This window comes from Capricornis sumatraensis, chromosome 11 (assembly GCF_032405125.1).
Source record: "Capricornis sumatraensis isolate serow.1 chromosome 11, serow.2, whole genome shotgun sequence".
Lineage (NCBI taxonomy): Eukaryota > Metazoa > Chordata > Mammalia > Artiodactyla > Bovidae > Capricornis > Capricornis sumatraensis.
In genome coordinates this window covers 92,543,842-92,562,559 of record NC_091079.1, presented here as the reverse complement: position 1 = coordinate 92,562,559, position 18,718 = coordinate 92,543,842, and the positions used below count along the sequence as shown (strand labels likewise).

Here is an 18,718-nt window from a genome sequence, read left to right as displayed (position 1 = left end):
TGATCTCCAGTAGCATATTGGGCACCTACCAACCCAGGGACTTCCCCTTTCAGTATCCTATCATTTTGCCTTTTCATACTGTTCATGGGGTTCTCAAAGCAAGAATACTGAAGGGGTTACCATTCCCTTCTCCAGTGAACCACATTCTGTAACCATTGTTTCCCCATCTCTTTGCCATGAAATGATAGGACTGGATGCTATGAACGTAGTTTTCTAAATGTTAAGCTTTAAGCCAACTCTCACTCTCCACTTTCACTTACATCAAGAGGCTTACTAATTTACAAATTAGTGAGTTTAATATTGTGATATCTGATTCATGACTAAGTTTAGAAAATGAAGCTAGATCTGTCCCTGTGTCTGTTTGGATATATGTATGCCTCAGTATGTGTCTTTGTCTTTGGATAATGTTACTGGGGGTTAATTTGTAAATGAGCTTTAATCTAATTGGCCTAAAAAAAAGTAAGCACTTACAAATAAACAATTATAAATACAAGAGAAATTAAGCAATTATGAATTACTGAAGTCATAATTAATGATTTTCAGGTTCACATGAACTGGGAAGTGTTCAGTATTAAATTAATACCTGGTATTAATGTTTGTTGATCTAATTATTATAGACATGTCTAAGAGTCATTAATATTAAGCATAATATTTTCATTCTGCCTAGGTTTAATACAAGCTAAATAAAATCTTGTTATATCTGTTACAAATTTGCCAGCAAGGAAACTTTCAATGTGAAGAAATGTTTAAGGAAAGAAAATGTAAATGAGATAAGAGGTTTTAGATAAACTCTGTTAAGAATAATTATGTTTCAGCTTCTGCGGCCTTAGTGGTTGGGGTATAGACTTGATTTACTGTGATATTGAATGGTTTGCCTTAGAAATGAACTGAGACCATTCGTTCCTTTTTGAAATTGCAACCAAGTTGCCCCTTCTCGCCTCATTAAAGGTGATCTGTTCTTGTAAAGTGCGGGTCTGGTTCTTTTTCCGAACCTCGCCTTCTCTAACTCCCTTACCCTACCACCACAGTCCATGGGGATGCCGAAGAGGCAGAGAGGGCTCAGCAGCTAAACTACACGTGTGTCCATGTCATGCATATCTGCAATCTCCAGACTTTTCTGGCACAGGAAGTCGTGCACTCAGAGGGACCGATGAACCTCCATTAAAGACCCTATTAAAACAACAACAACAATGGGGAAAACAAAGGTAATTAGAGCACGAAAAAGCACAGGAGAGGCCTGGGCTCTGACCTCGGGGGCGGGGAGCCCCAGCCGCCCAGGCGGGTCGGCCCCCGGGGCAGTCCAGTCCTGCCAACTTGGGGCTCTCTGACCCGCCTCCCTTCGCGCGCGCATTTCCGGCCAGACCTGGGAAGGCCAGACATGGCGGTGCTAAGCCAGCTTCTCTTTTCTTGGGGCCGCGGTCCCCGGCGGGTAAGGCAGCTCCGAAAGGGCTGGGGGCCCTGCGTGTCTCCTGCAAGTGCCCCGTCCAGGGGGCGCGCGGAGCGCAGACCTGGCGTCCCGGGCGCGGGGAGGAGCGCCGTGGGGCCCCGCGGTCCCCGAGCGGGGAGCGAGGCGCGGGGGTCCTGCGGGCGCGGGGTCGGGGCGGGGGGGCTGCGGCTTCCCCGGACTGGGATGAAGCGGGGCGGTCACGTCCAAGCTGCCCTCGGGAGAAGCCCTGGGGTACCTTTGTGCCCGTGTGGAGGGGCACGTTGAGCGCCTGCGTGGTTCTCACAAGTTGCACATTCTTGTGGGTTTCCAGTGAAAGTCGGGCTTCCCTGTGGCTCAGCTGGTGAAGAATCCGCCTGCAATGCGGGAGACCTGGTTTCGATCCCTAGCTTGGGAAGATCCCCTGGAGAAGGGAAAGGCTACCCACTCCAGTATTCTGGCCTGGAGAATTCCATGGACTGTATAGTCCATGAGGTCGCAAAGAGTCCAAGTTGTATGTAAATAGAGAGAAGGACCCTGCACACACCTGCCGGCCTGGTGACGAGGGGGAGAGGGAGGGGTGGGGAGCGGGGCCCAGAGGAAACACTGGCCTTAGCTGGAGTCCTTTTTTTAAACGAAGAAATTCGTTCACCTGTTTGTTGTTCAAAGATTAATACCAACCTGGCGCGCGTGAGTGCTGAGTCACGTCAGTTCTGAACCTGTCTCTTTCAATTCTGGTTTCAAGAGGGAGAAGGTTTAAGAAGGACTACTCATGCCCAATTATTCTCTCAAAATTTTCTGGTCAGATAAACGATTTGTAGGGGGACAGGGTGACTAAAGGGGCAAAAGAAGCCTGGAGTTAAACTAAGACATCTTCCCTCCTGGGGGGAAGTGAAGCATCAGGACTGGGGAAGAAGATGTTCCCACTCACCGTGGGACAAGTGTACAATCTTAAGGAGTATCATTTTGGGGTTTTACATTTAAACTAGGACCTGAAGGATCAGTGGAAGTTAGCCAGGGGGAGGAGAAAGAAAGTTCTAGGCAGCAGAGTGACCTTAGTGAAGGCCCAGACTAGAGTTATAGGTCCCAAGTAAGGAGGTGGGTTGTGAGAGACAGACTGGGGAGGCCTGTGAGCCCCAGGAAGGAGTCAGAGCTTTGTCCTGAAGGCCTGAGAGCAGGGTGAGAATGGAGGCAACTTGGGCAAGACTCTCTCTGGATAAGAGACCATGGTGGCCTCAAGCGGGGAATGGCCGTACGTGAGAGGCTTGAAGTCTGGTGATATTCAAGTGGTAAATGGAGAGTCCTTGCTGCTTGGTCCATGGCAGGAGGTGAGAAAGGAAGATGGGGCCAGGCTGAGGAGGCAAATGGCACCATCAGAAGTGGAAGCAGGAAAGTAATGCCATCAGGTGGGACTTGAGATAGGGATCCTAGAGTGTAAGTAAAAGTGACAGGGGTCTGAGCTAAGGGCAGTTTTTGTAGCTATTTAGGACTAAAATGAACTCAGTGGATTGGGTGCGTGGTGTGAGATGAAGTCCTGATTTCTATCGTTGGCCTCTGAGCTAAGGAAAATGTTCCTCTCTCAGAGAATTTACAAGAGGGAGCCAGAGAGAAGAGAGGGGGTAAATGATGTACTTGAAAATGTTAAATGACCTCTCAGTTCATTTCAGTTGCTCAGTGGTGTTTGACTCTTTACGACCCCAAGAACGCAGCACGCCAGGCCTCCCTGTCCCTCACCAACTCCCGGAGTTCAGCCAAACCCATGTCCATTGAGTCGGTGATGCCATCCAACCATCTCATCTTCTGTCGTCCCCTTCTCCTCCCACCCTCAATCTTTCCCATCATCAGGGTCTTTTCAAATGAGTTAGTGCTTTGTATGAGGTGGCCAGAGTATTAAGAGTTTCAGCTTCAACATCAGTCCTTCCAATGAACACCCAGGACTGATCTCTTTTAGAATGGACTGGTTGGGTCTCCTTGCAGTCCAAGGGACGCTCAAGAGTCTTCTCCAACACCAGTTCAACATCATCAATTCTTTGGCACTCAGCTTTCTTTATAGTCCACATCCATACATGACCACTGGAAAAGCCATAGCCTTGACTAGACGGACCTTTGTTGGCAAAGTAATGTCTCTGCTTTTTAATATGCTGTCTAGTTTGATCATAACTTTCCTTCCAAGGAGAAGCGTCTTTTAATTTCATGGCTGCAATCACCATCTGCAGTGATTTTGGAGCCTAAAAAAGTAACGTCTGCCACTGTTTCCACTCTTTCCCCATCTATTTCCCATGAACTGATGGGACTGGATGCCATGGTCTTATTTTTCTGAATGTTGAGCTTTAAGCCAACTTTTTCACTCTCCTCTTTCACTTTTATGAAGAGGCTGTTTAGTTCTTCTTCACTTTCTGCCCTAAGGATGGCCTCTAGGACTTATAAACTGGTATACAGGTGATTTGACTAAGTTGTAGAGGTGGTGGGGAGAACGATAAGTCTGTCGGGAGTGTTAACGAAGACCTTAGCCTTTGAATGGTGCATGTTGAGTGTTGGTGGAGATCCATTTGTATAAAGATAGGGAGGTGGACACAGTTGGTATTTGGGGAACCCTGAATATTTTGTTTATCTGAGTATAAATTTTAAGGAGGGGAAAGCAAAGGGAGATAAGGCTGGATAGATGGAGAAGAGCCAGATCATGATGACTTGCTGTGCTGGGTGAAGCTAAGGAATCTGAACTTTATGCAGGGAATCCCTGAAGGAGGTCAAAGAGAGAAGTGCTACAGGCAGGTTTGCAGTACTCTGGAGAGCAGTATTGCAGATGTGCTGGGATAAAGGGAGACTGGAGGACAGAGACCACGTAAGAGACGATGTAGCTCAAACCCGCAGTATTTGTGAATGGTGGAAGATGGGAGTCTTTGAAGTCGGACAGTAGGCAGAGAGGAAAGATACTGACTAGGCAGGTAGAATACGGGCAATTTGGACAGGGATGGAATATATTAGGTGCCCATATTAGAAGGCATTTCATTAATGCTTGGCAACTCTTGGTGTTTTCTTTTTTCTTTTAGTTGTATTTATTTGTTAGTGGCTGCACCGGATCTTCATTGCTGAATGCAGGCTTTCTCTAGTTGCAGAGAGCAGGGGCTACTCCTTGTTAAGGTGCTCAGGCTTCTCCTTGCAGTGGCTTCTCTTGTTACAGAGGACCGGTTCTAGGGTGCATGAGGGCCAGTAGCTGCGGCACATGGACTCAGGAGTCGTGGCTCCTGGGCTCCAGAGCCCAGGCTCAATAGTCGTGGCACATGGGTTTAGCTGCTCCCTGGCATGTGGGCTCTTCCTGGGCCAGGGATCGAAGCTGTGTCTCCTGCATTGGCAGGCAGACTCTTTACCACTGAGCTACCAGGGAAACCCAGCCCTTAGTTTGTAAAGAAAATTCCAGGTGGAAAATAATCGCAAACGTAACTGTCCTATATTCTCTTCCTAAAATGATAACTTACTTTGACAGTAGAAATGCCTGGGTAAGTCAAGTAAGTTCAGAGTAAGGGGACAACTGTACTGTGATCCCTTCCAGAATGGGAAAACTCCCATGCTGTCTTGCATCGAAAGCTGTGATAGAACTGTAGGCTTTCACAATTTGTGAAATGATGTTGCCATTCACCTTTAGCCCTGATTTATTTTACTTATGCTTTAAAATTATATTTTTAACTCCAGATTAGATATCTCCAGCTGAATATTCCACAGGCATTCCAGGTGAAACATTTCTGACACAGAACTGGTTATTTTCAATTCTCCAACTTGAGTCTTCTCAGATCAACCGAGTCATTTAGTTACAGCTATTTATACTATTTAAACTCTGTCATCCTCAGCTCTCCCCTTCTTGCTTACCATTTCCAGTTGGCTGGCTTCTGAGTTCAGGCTAACCAACGTGTTAAACGTGCAGAAAGTATTGTCTTGCCTTGATTTCTGCTGTCCTCATTATTTCTCACCCAGACTAATGACTTTTGTCTGACTCATCTCCATTTCCTTCTAGTTCACCGTTAAATCTTATTCTTTCTAAAACACAAAGGCAATGCACAAAGTAGCTTCAGATACGAGATGAAGGTGAGAGAAGTGGAAAAGTTTCAGTCCACCAAATAGCCTTGATTAAAGAGAGAGACCTCTTTGTCTTCTTTTAGTGATATAGATCAAGGTGTGCTGAGGTTGGACTTTAAGGCAAGAGGAAATAGTAATTCACTGCATCTTCTTTTTCTGGGACCTTCTCACCTGCAAGTAATTTTATTTGCCAACTTCACACTCCTTCTATGGTGGCGTTCTGCTACAAAACATTATACCTACTCTCCCTGCTTTCAATTTTGCCTGCTACATTTTCTTCTCAATTTAGTAACCAGAACAAGTCTCTACAAACCTAAGGCAGATCATGACAGTCCTGTGCTCAAAACTTTGGAGAGTTTCCCACACAACTTGAGTAAGAATGTCAGTCCATGTCGTGGCTGACTCAGCCTTTGTGATCCCGGCCTCTATGCCTCATTGACTTCGCCTCCGTCCTTCTTTCTGCTTCCTCCGTCTTCTTCAGCCATGCTGGCCCTCTGACTCTTCATGTGCTTGGTAGGCTTCCTTCTCAGGGGCTTTGCCTTTAGCTTTTCCTCTGCCTGAAAGAACCACATGACTCATCCCCTCACTCCCCTTGGGTCTTTGTTCAGATGTCACCTCAGTGAGACCTTTGCTGACCACTCTGTTTAAAATAGCAACACTCTACCCATATTCTATGCCTTATTTTCCCTCACAGCAACACACTAGCTTTTACTGTACTATATATTTCACTTAATTTATCTGCCCTCATCCCAAAGATAATCTCTCTGTGGGTGGAATATCGTATCTGTTTTGCTCACCACTATATTGCCATTGGTTGGAAGAGTGTCTTGGGCATAGCATATGCTCAGTAAAAACTTGCTAAAAATAAAATGAGTTAACAGTATACCTAATTATAATATCATATTTGTCTCTAGTACTTTTTCACAGAAGCAAATTCCCAAATCAAAACAAATCTCTTTCAAGCACAGGGTTTCTATTTCTTGGTTCAAAAAAGTTAGTCATATTAGTTTTGGCTAATGTGATAGGGACCAAGAGGAGATGACTTGAATGAGAGGCAAGCAGGAGTGAAAACTCCACTTGAAAATTTCAAATTGCCTATTAATTTATCTCTTTAATTTCATCTTCCTTGATTGCATAGTTTTGGTGAAGCATCTATTTAGTCTACATCTAATTGCATACAGATAAGAACTATAATAAAAATTAGCAAGTACACCCTGTAACACAGAGCAACTACTTTTTCAAGGACTGATGTTCATTGCTATGAAACGTATCATCACTCAAAAATGTAATTTTTGTTTTGTTACTGGTAACAACCACATAATTCAGCCTAGCCACTGAAGCTTGGAGTCAGCTAACTTTCTTTTATATTTGCTTAGCCTTACCTTCATGTTGCTGTGGCAATGAGATCTGTGTTCTGCAGAAGCTTAGAATATCAGAGTCCTCTGTGCAGTGCCTGGTTTAAGTGAAGGAGCAGGTAGAGGTGCTCAAGCAAACCATACAGGGGTGGAGTTTGAGTTTAATAAAGCCTGTGGCAAGAATCGGAGAAGGCGATGGCACCCCACTCCAGTACTCTTGCCTGGAAAATCCCATGGACGGGGGAGCCTGGTAGGCTGCAGTCCATGGGGTCACAAAGAGTCGGACACGACTGAGCAACTTCACTTTCACTTTTCACTTTCATGCATTGGAGAAGGAAATGAAAACCCACTCCAGTGTTCTTGCCTGGAGAATCCCAGGGACAGGGGAGCCTGCTGGGCTGCCATCTATGGGGTCACACAGAGTTGAACATGACTGAAGTGACTTAGCAGCAGCAGCAGTGGCAAGAATGGAATGGGTAGAATTTGGGCTCTTCAATTTTGTTAAAGTTTGTAGTATACTGACACTATTGGCATTAGCAGGTGAGATGATCTTTTTATTCTGCAGGGAATAATGTCCTGTCTGCTCCTTATATTTCCAGACACTATGAACCATGTCAGTTATGCGGAAGTGACAGTAGGGTCTGGGCACTGAAAAGAATCCATGCATGTCACAGACTTATGCCTTCTAGCAACTGGATGAAATAAATTCCAAAGTAGTTATTGCAGGCTTACTCTGTTCATGCGCTATATGAATTCCTTTAGAAATGCAAAAGTGTGAACTTTTCAAAGTTGCTTGAAAAATAAGATTGTTTGGTCTTCACCAAATTGACATTTAAAGAATTATTTATTTTTAATTGCAGGATAATTGCTCTACTGTATTGTGTTGGTTTCTGCCATACATCAACTTGAATCTGTTTTATGATATGAGTGTTGCTGCACCTGCTTTCTTTTGATTTCTGTTAGCATGAAATATCTTTTTCTAGCCCTTTGCTTTCAGTCTGTATTTGTGCTTAGGTTTAATGTGGATCTCTTGTAGATAGCATATATAGGGGTCTTGTTTTTTGTATCCATTTAGCCAGTCTGTGTCTTTTGGTTGGAGCATTTAGTCCATTTACATTTAAGATAATTATTGTTATGTCTGTGCTCCCCTGGTGAATGAGCAGTAAAGAATCTGCCTGCAGAGCAAGAGATGCAGGAGACATGGGTTTGGTCCCTGGGTCGGGAGGATCCCCTGTAGGAGGGCATGGGGTACCCACTCCAGTGTTCTTGCCTGGAGGATCCCACAGATAGAGAAGCCTGGCAGGCTACAGTCCACAGGGTTGCAAAGAGTCAGACATGGCTGAAGTGACTGGGCATGCACATCCATGATCCTATTACCACTTGCTGTATTGTATTATTTGTTTTTGTAGACCTTTTCTTTCTCTTGTATTTCCTGTCTAGAAAAGTTCCTTGAGCATTTGTTGTAACGTTGGTTTGGTGGTGCTGTATTTTCTTAACTTTGGCTTGGCTGTAAAGCTTTTGCTTTCTCCTTCAAATCTGAATATCTTTGCTTAAAAGAGTAGTCTTGGTTGTGGGGTTTTTTCCCTTTTATCACTTTAAGTATAGCCTCCCATTCCCTTCTAGCCTGCAGAGTTTCTGTTGAAGAATCAACTGTTAGCCTTAGGAGGATCCCCTTGAAAGTTATTTGTTGCTTCTCCCTTGCTGCTTTTAATACTTGTTCTTTGTATTTAATTTTCATTAGTTTGATTAATATGTGTCTTGGATTTAACCTGTATGGACTGCCTGGGCTTCCTGGTCTTGGTAGGCTAGTCACTTTCCAATGTTAGGGAAGTTTTCAACTCTAATCTCAAATATTTTTTTCATGCCTTTTCTTTTCTTTCTTCTTCTTCTTCTGGGACCCCTACAATTTGAATGTTGGTCCGCTTAATGTTGTCCCAGATATCTCTGAGATTTCTTTGTTTCTTTTTATTCTTTTCCCTTTATTCTGCTTCGCTTCACCTATTTTTACCATTCTGCTTTCTGGTTCACTTGCCTGCTCTTCTGCCTCTGACTGTTATTCTGCTCTTGGTTCCTGCTAGTGTATTTTTAATCTCAGTTATTGTGTTGTTCATTGCTGATTGTCTACTCTTTAATTTTTCTAGGTCCTCGTTAACTTTTTCTTGTATCTGCTTGATCCATGCCTCCAGTCTATTTATCTGTGCTTTCATTTTATTTCCAAGATTTTGGATCATCTTTACTTTCATTACTCTGAATTCTTTTTCAGGTAAGCTGTTTATTTCCTCTTCATTTGGCCTCGTTTTTCTGTTTTTTTTTTTTTTTTTTTTTACCATGGCCCTTCAATCTGCTGCATGTCTCTCTGTCATTTTATTTAACTTACTGAGTTTGGAGTCTCCTTTCTGCCTGGTGGTAGGTCATAGTTCATCTCAGTTGTGAAGTCTGCCCCTCGTGGGTGGAGTTGGACCAGTGCCTTGTGAAAGTCTGTTGGTTGGGGGAATGTGTGTCTGTGTTCTGGTGCATGGAGCTGGATCTTGTCTCTCTGAAGGGTAGTGCCGTTTCCAGTCATGTGTTTTTGGGTGTCTGTGCCTTGGTGAGGCTTTGGGCAGCCTTTCTGCTAATGAGCAAAGTTGTGTTCCTGTTTTGCTAAAGTGCTGGCATGACACTGGAACTTGCTGGCTTTTCGGTGGGCTTGGTCTTAGTGTTGAGATGGGAGGCCTTTGGGAGAGCTCTCATCAATTAATGTTCCATGAAGCTGGGAGTTCTCTGGTGGTGCCAAGTCCTAGACTCGGGTCTCCCACCTAGGGGGCTCAGGCTTGACCCCTAACTGTAGCAGCAAGACTTCATAGGCCATGCAGCACAAAAGACAAAGTGAAAAAGTGAAAGTGAAGTTGCTCAGTCGTGTCCGACTCTTTGTGATCCCATGGACTATAGCCTACCAGGTTCCACCATCCATGGGATTTTCCAGGCAAGAATACTGGAGTGCATTGCCATTTCCTTCTCCAGACAAAGACAAAACTCCAAGGCTAATGGTGAAAGCAACACTCAGTAGCCAATAACACCCAAAGAAACTCACACACACTTATAAAAAGAAGAGAGAAAACAGAGAAAAGGATAAAAACTAGAGTCAACACGGAAGAGAGCAATCAAGCCAATAAACAAGCCCCTAAGTGAAAATGTATAGTAAAAACATGACCAGCAAAAATGCCAAATGAAAGCATGGGGGAAAATGCAATATAATTACATAGTACCCTAAAAGCAGGGAAAAACTGAAATGAATTTTTTAAAAAATAAGATGTTTTAAAACTGGAAAAAGTAGGTTAAAAAGTGAAAGTTAAGAGAATAGTAAAGAAAGGACAACATAAGAACATATGAGAAAAAAGAGAAAAATATAGAGACAGTGGCAGTATGAAGAATATCCTTGTGATTCCTCCATTTCCCTCTCCACACAGGTTTCTTCAGTCTATCTCCCTGCTCAGAAAGTCATGCAATATTTGTAGCAAGGCCTCTGGACCTGTTGTGGGCAGTGTTGAGTCAACTCAGACTCAGGTGTTACCTTACTCCACCTTTTGTGTGCATACATGCTAACCAAGGTAAACTGGATGTGGTCAAATAGGAGATGGCAAGAGTGAACATCAGTATTTTAGGAATCAGTAAACAAAATGAACAGGAATGGGAGAATTTAATTCAGGTGACCATTATATCTACTACTATGGGCAAGAATCTTAGAAGGAATGGAGTAGCCATCATAGTCAACAAAAGAGTTCAAAATGCAGTACTTGAATGCAATCTCAAAAATGACAGAATGATCTCAGTTTGTTTCCAAGGCAAACCATTCAACATCACAGTAATCCAAGTCTATGCCCCAACCACTAATGCTGAAGAAGCTGAAGTTGAATGGTTCTTTGAAGACCTACAAGATCTCCTAGAACTAACACCAGAAAAAAAAAGTCCTTTTCATCATAGGGGACTGGGATACAAAAGTAGAAAAAGATAGAAAAAAGTAAAGAGATACCTGGAATAACAGGCAAGTTTGGCCTTGGAGTACAAAATGAAGCAGGGCATAGGCTAACAGAGTTTTGCCAAGAAAACACACTTGTCATAGTAAACACCCTTTTCCAATGACACAAGAGATGACTCTTCACATAGACATCACCAGATGGTCAATACCGAAATCAGATTGATTATATTCTTTATAGCCAAAGATGGAGAAGCTCTATAGAGTCAGCAAAACAAGACCTGGAGCTGCCTGTGGCTCAGATCATCAGCTCCTTATTGTAAAATTCAGACTCAATTTGAAGAAAGTAGGGAAAGCCATTAGGACATTCAAATTGCTTATGATTATACAGTGGAGGTGATGAATAGATTCAGGGGACTAGATCTGGTAGACAGAGTGGCTGAAGAACTATGGACAGAGGTTTGTAACATTGTACAGGAGGTGATGACCAAAACCATCCCCAAGAAAAAGAAATGCAAGAAGGCAAAGTGGTTGTCTGAGGAGGCCTTAACAAATAGCTGAGAAAAAAAGAGAAGCGAGAGGCAAAGGAGAAAGGGAAATATATATCGAAGTGAATGCAGAGTTCCAGAGAATAACAAGGAGAGATAAGAAGTCCTTAAAGGCTTTGTCAACATGAAACTAAAGGGAATATAATGACCAGCTTGGAAGATGGCCAGATCTGCAAATTTTTCTTTATCATTTATACACATTTTCAAATTTTATACTTCAGTAACTTTTCCCCCCTGGTTTAAAAATCAAATCATATTAATATTTATTGAATAAAATTTGAAATTACTCAAAATCAACCAACCTAACAAAAAGAACAAAGAATCTTCTATTATCCCTTCACCTAGTCATACATAATGACTGTGAAAGGTAATGAATGAAGTCAGATCTTAGATTTGAATCTTTACTACTTTCATTATTTGCCTCTAAAAGTTAGTTACTTGACCTACCTGTGTCCTTCAGTTTTCTCATCTATAAAATTGGAGTAACAGTGTTGTTATTGTTTTTGGCCCCTAAGTGGTCTCCAACTCTTTGTGACCCCATGGACTGCAGCATGCCAAGCTTCTCTGTCCGCAATTATCCCTTGAAATTTGCTCAAATTCATGGCCATTGAGTTGGTGATGCTATCTAACCATCTCATCCTCGGTTGCCCACATCTCCTTTTGCCTTCAGTCCTTCCCAGGATCAAGATTTTTTCCAATCTCTTTACATCAGGTGGCCAAAGTATTGGAGCTTCAGCTTAAGTATCAGTCCTTCCAACAAATATTCATGGTTGATCTCCTTTAGGATTGACTAATTTGATCTCCTTGCAGTCCAAGAGATTCTCAAGAGCCTTCTCTAGGACCACAATTCAAAAGCATCAGTTCTTTGACTCTCAGCTTTCTTTATGGTCCAACTGTCACATTCATACATGACTACTGGAAAAACCGTAGCTTTGACTATATGAACCTTTGTCAGCAAAGTAATGTCTCTGCTTTTTAATACGCTGTCTAGGTTTGGCATAACTTCCATTCCAAGGAGCAAGTGTCTTTTAATTTCATGGCTGCAGTCACTATCTCTGGTGATTTTGGAGCCCAAGAAAATAAAATCTGTCATTGTGTCCACTTTTTCCTTGTATTTGCCATGAAGTGGTGGGACTGGATGCCATGATCTTAGTTTTTTGAATGTTGAGTTTCAAGCCAGCTTTTTCACTCTCCTCTTTCACCCTTATCAAGAGGCTCTTTAGTTCCTCTTTTTAGAGTGTTATGGTCTGCATATCGCAGGGTGTTGTTATTTCTCCTGGAGATCTTGATTGCAGCTTGTGATTCATCCAGCCTGGTATTTCTCATGATGTACTCTGCATAGATTTAAATAAGTAGAGTGACAATATACAGCCTTGTCATACTCCTTTCTGCATTGAACCAGCAGAGAACTCCATGAACCAGTCAGTTGTTTCATGCCCAGTTCTAACTACAGCTTCTTGACCCACATACAGTTTTCTCAGGGGTTAGGTAAGGTAGTTGGTACTCCCATCTCTTTAAGAATTTTCTACAGTTTGTTGTGATCCAGTCCGTCCTTTGGCATAGTCAATGAAGCAGAAGTAGATGTTTTTCTGGAATTCCCTTGCTTTCTCCATAATCCAGCAAATATTGTCAATTTGATCTCTGGTTCTTCTGCCTTTCTAAACCAGCTTGTACATCTGGAAGTTCTTGGTTCACATACTGCTGACGCCTAGCTTGAAGGATTTTGACCTTAACCTTACTAACATGTGAAATTGTACAATAGTTTGAACATTCTTTGGCATTGCCCTTCTTTGGGATTGCAATGAGAACTGACCTTTTCCAGCTGTGTGGCTACTGCTGAGTTTTCCAAGTTCGCTGACATACTGAATGCAGCACTTTAACTGCATCATCTTTTAGGATAAGGCCAACTTGACTTCACATTCTAGGATGTATGACTCTAGGTGAATGACCACACCATCATGGTTATCTGGGTCATTAAGACCTTTTTAGTATAATTCTTTTTTCTGTATTCTTTACACTTCTTAATCTCTTCTGCTTCTGTTAGGTCCCTGCTGTTTCTGTCCTTTATCGTGATCATCCATGCATGAAATGTACCTTTGATATCTGCAATTTCTTGAAGAGATCTCTAGTCTTTCCCATTCTATTGGAACAATACAGTTTACCTTATAGGGTTGTAGAAAGTCCTAAGTAGACCTGGCACTTGGCAAATATCGAATCCACTACACTGTTGTTATTTCCTTCTAGTCATTTTTCTAAGCATGTATTTTTATTTATAGTTCAGGACATCCTGTATATTTTCTCTCTCTCTCTTTTTTACATCATATTATAAGCATTTTCTTGTTCAATTTCTACTTGTGAATAGCCTTATCCTAAGCTATTGACTACATTTCTATTTCCTTACAGTAAATTTCTAGATATCTTAAGGCAAATAATGACAGCCCATTTACTGTATAAGAATGCTCTAGTGGGAAATTATATATTCTGAAGTTTTAATCTTACAGCCATGACCTGATGGGGAATATCAGATACCCAAATAGTATGATCATTAAACTCAGTAGGATCTCAGTGAATATAGAGAGATAACATGCAAGGTTTTATAATCTTGGTTTTGCAACTTGGGCAACATATTTAACTTCTCTGGGCCCCTCCTGTACAATCGGGTAAAATTAATACCTATTTCATGGGGTGGTGACAATTAGTTTTTAATCCTGATACGTGGTAAACACTTAATGAATATTGTTAGCTCTTTGTTACTGTGTTTAACACTTAAAAGTTTGTTTTCATAATTAAAAATGAGAGAATGGCAGTGTTTTAGATAAGTAATATGAGGGTAAGCAGTAAAGTACAAGATAGGCAGTCCAAATACTTTTTTAGTTGAAAATGGTTTTATTGTTTCCCCCATTTTAATTATAACAAGTATTTTCCCCCCGTTCTAAATTTATTATTCAAAGACAACATGAGAAGAGGCATTTGATTTGATAAACCTTATAAAGGACTTTTATAATGTTCTTAAGTGATTCAAAAGATGGAATGTGATTTTCTTCCAAGTTGTTCTTGTTAAAAGACAAACATGCTTTAAGCTTTTTTAAAGTTAAATTTAAGCTAAACACAGAAACTAACAATGCCAGCATTTATAGAGTGTTTTCTATGTGCTATCCAATTTTCTAAGTTTATTGTTTATATTGTCTCATGAAACCCTTATAATGACCTGTGAGGAAGGTTCTATCATTATTTCCAATTACAGAAGAAATTGAGGCAAATAGAGATTAAATAACTTGCTGAAGATTGTATGACTAGGGAGAATGTTCTCTCCTGTGTAGTCTAGCTCCAAAGCCCATGCTTTAAACCATTCTACTGTGTTACTTAACATTCCAACAGAAAAAGTATAAAAATTGATTAAATATAGTGCTAACCTGTTTACAGTGTTTGTGTTAATCCAAGAATTTGACTAATATTAAAGAATAAGTTTAAAAACTCATATCTTTCATGGGAATACAAGTATGCATATTTCTATTCATTTTTCTTCTATTAGTTTTTCAGTTATGGAACAAAAATATTATATCAAAACAATGAAGCTTTGCAGTCTAAATTCTTTCCACCTTTTCCAAAAGTGATGCTACCACCCAATAGTTTTCAAGGAAAAGTAGCATTTATTACCGGGGGAGGCACTGGCCTTGGAAAAGGAATGACAACTTATCTCTCCAGCCTGGGTGCACAGTGTGTGATAGCCAGCCGGTAAGTGAGTCTTAGTAAGTTGCCTGGCAAGAGTCTATTGATGGAATAAGTCTGTGCTACAACATTGAAAAGACTTTTAGCCAGATTTGTTTGATTTGCATCTTAATCTCTATGAAATAGTCTTTAGATTATTTGAAAATAATAATAATAACTTTTCCTTGGAAAAAGTCAGTTATTATTTGTGATGATAGAAGTAATGATTGATGATGGAACTGATAATATACTTAAATTCAATAACATACACAAATTCAGTAACAAAATTTTTTCTGTGTATGAAGTAATAAAGTATTATATTGAGGCTCCTTTGTTTTCAGTGACAGTGATTATAATTACTGATTCAGTAGATAGTTAACCTTGCACCAGGATAATGGATAGAATGCTTCCATTTCCTATGAGATGGACAAATATTTCAAAACATCTATTGTGATGAATATAGGAAGGGGGAGGCCTCGTGGAAAGAATTTACTTAGGCATGTCCTGGTATCTTATAGCTATTCAAGTTAGAAGTTTAGAGACTGGCCAAAAAATCTATCCCTTCTTTCAGTTTGGAATACTGTAACATTTTTAGATAGGATAAGTAATAGTCTGAATGATAAGTCACTATGTAATTTATAAGGACCCAAAGGAATTTCTTTCAGATGTTTCTTTTAATGCAAATTGGCCGGAACATTTTTTTTATGTTGCAAATGTTTTTAAGTGTGTTAATATATTATTTTCTTTGTAATGCTATGTGATTTACATTGCTTTTGTGTGTGTGTGTTTTTCTGAAGAGTGTAAGATTCTGAATACATCTAGGTTGTCCAAACCCATCAATTTGGTATAAAATCTGGTAACATAGATTTTATATATAACATAGATTTTAAAAAAATAGTTTAACCTAAGCTTACATCATTCCAGGAATGTATTTTCCTTCTAAAGCATGCCTGGGCAAGCAAACACATAGAAAAGAATATAATTAAGGAAATAATTTAAAATTTAACTGGCTTAAAAGTAATTCTATCAATTAATGTCAGATATATGAAAATTGCTTAAATTTAACTTCTGGAAAATAAATGCACTCATACTTGTTTATAGATTTAGCTTTTCTATTGTCCTCAAAATACATGTTTTTAAGCTGTAAATTCTTTCTTAATGTATGAAATTAAAAAGAAAAATATAACATGAAATTATTTCAGAACTCATGCAAAATACCATGTGTTTATTTCTAGAAAAATTGATGTTTTGAAAGCAACTGCAGAGCAGATATCTTCTCAAACTGGAAATAAGGTACATTAAAAAGTTATTTAAATCAGATTTAGGAATTATAACATGCTTAAGTAAGTAACTCATGCTTATGGATTAAGAAGTCTGAAAAAATGTAGAATTCTTTTTTCTTTTTGTTGTTTTGCAGGTCCATGCAATTCAGTGTGATGTGAGGGACCCTGACATGGTACAAAACGCTGTGTCAGAAACGATCAAAGTCCTTGGACATCCTGATGTAAGTGTGATGGTGATGAGGCGACAGTATGAGGTGTTTGATGTTGATAGCACCTTCCAAGGTGTATTAATGAAATAAAATATTGATGCTGAGCGAGTGCTGTGTTAAGAAGCCCCTGTTTTCCTTTGCTAGCAAAAAGCCAGCTCTTTTTGCCAGCGAGTAGAGTAGATAGACTGCTATGCTATTTCCTTTCAGGAATACTTTAAAAATACATTTATAATCATATAGAACAAACTTTATTTCACTTTGTTTAATAAGAATAAATAAATAAGAGTAAGCTATCCAACAGCACAATATTTAGTTTAAATGATTCATGCTCTTTGCTTTTCTTTATAATTTTGGATTATCTCTGTCCATGGAGGAAAATAATACAAACAAGGAAACCTACAAAATGGCTCCAGATTTCTCCTTATAAGACTTGAGATATACATGGATGTTTTGCTTTTGTTTGGTTCACATATTGGAAAGAAGCCATTTCTCCAGTAGTCTCAAAGATAGCACTTTTCTATGTTAAAGATATTTTTGGACAAATCAATATCTACTGTAGGACTAAGTGGAATTTTTATTGTTATTGAAGAAGCAGGTCATCAACCAAGAATTTCATTAGCTAAATTAAGCCAAAGCGATACCAGAAATTAAAGGCACTTTAATTGAGATTCCTTGAAATAAATAATCACATCCTAGACATGCTTAATCTATATGTATATTTTTAGTAATAGACTCTACCCTAATTTTGAGACAGGGATTAGAATTCCAAAATTTGGTAAACAATAATAGGAAATTTTCAAAGGCTCACAGAAGGTAAAACTGAACCAAATCTCATGGTATTGTTTCATAACAGACTATGAACTTTAGTTTTACTATATTATTTGGATAAGTTTCAGAAATAAAAGCCCTTTAGGAAAAACATTCCTCCTCATCTAAGTTTCTATAACTTGCCTTATTCACTTATTAGATTGTAATAAACAATGCAGCAGGGAATTTTATTTCTCCCTCCGAAAGACTCTCTCCTAATGCTTGGAAGACAATAACTGACATAGTTCTGAATGGCACAGCCTTTGTGACTCTAGCAATTGGGAAGGAACTAATCAAAGCACAGAAAGGTATGTGTATTTATTCTTCACATATTAACTGGCTCCCTACTGTGTGCAGGTTCTGTACTAAGCTCTGGGATACTCAATGATGCAATGTCTGTACTTGTACAGTCAGTTCAGTTCAGTTCAGTTCAGTTCAGTTCAGTCGCTCAGTCGTGTCCGACTCCTTGCGACCCCAAGCATCATAGCATGCCAGGCCTCCCTGTTCATCACCAACTCTTGGAGTTCACTCAGACTCACGTCCATCGAGTCCGTGATGCCATCCAGCCATCTCATCCTCAGTCGTCCCCTTCTCCTCCTGCCCCCAATCCCTCCCAGCATCAGAGTCTTTTCCAATGAGTCAGCTCTTCTCATGAGGTGGCCGAAGTACTGGAGTTTCAGCTTTAGCATTATTCCTTCCATAGAAATCCCAGGGCTGATCTCCTTCAGAATAGACTGGTTGGATCTCCTTGCAGTCCAAGGAACAGTCAGTTCAGTCACTCAGAAAAACCTGATTACAGGTTTTTCTATTAAATGCTACTTCTGGTGATATAGATTTCTATTTTCTGTTGACCAGTCATGATACAATGTTACCAAGTGAGTCAGTTCAGTTCAGTTCAGTCATCTGACCCCATGAATCACAGCACACCAAGCCTCCCTGTCCATCACCAACTCCCGGAGTTCACTCAGACTCAAGTCCATCGAGTCAGTGATGCCATCCAGTCATCTCATCCTCGGTCGTCTCCTTCTCCTCCTGCCCCCAATCCCTCCCAGCATCAGGGTCTTTTCCAATAAGTCAGTTCTTCACCTCAGGTGGCCAGAGTACTGGAGTTTCAGCTTCAGCATCAGTCCTTCCAATGAACATTCAGGACTGATTTCCTTTAGGATGAACTGGTTGGATCTCCTTGCAGTCCAAGGGACTCTCAGGAGCCTTCTCCAACACCACAGTTCAAAAGCATCAATTCTTTGGCGCTCAGCTTTCTTTATAGTCCACCTCTCACATCCATACATGACTACAGGAAAAACCAGTATGTCTAGAATCAGTGTACAGTTATTCACTTAACAATTACTGATGACTTTTGTG

At 40.5% G+C, this 18,718-nt stretch overlaps 1 protein-coding gene across 2 annotated transcripts in view; it reads left to right on the top strand.

The window, feature by feature from the left end:
* The first annotated feature begins 1,350 nt into the window (after nucleotides 1–1,350).
* The window catches only part of DECR1 (2,4-dienoyl-CoA reductase 1), a 42,314-nt gene continuing 24,946 nt past the window's right edge, over nucleotides 1,351–18,718 (top strand). For both annotated transcript variants that reach the window (XM_068983490.1, XM_068983489.1), the window contains exons 1-5: nucleotides 1,351–1,429; nucleotides 14,882–15,084; nucleotides 16,293–16,350; nucleotides 16,475–16,561; nucleotides 17,517–17,664. In XM_068983490.1, coding sequence (XP_068839591.1) covers nucleotides 1,379–1,429; nucleotides 14,882–15,084; nucleotides 16,293–16,350; nucleotides 16,475–16,561; nucleotides 17,517–17,664 — 547 coding nt within the window. In that variant the 5' untranslated portion in view covers nucleotides 1,351–1,378. The remainder of the gene's footprint in view (nucleotides 1,430–14,881; nucleotides 15,085–16,292; nucleotides 16,351–16,474; nucleotides 16,562–17,516; nucleotides 17,665–18,718) is intronic.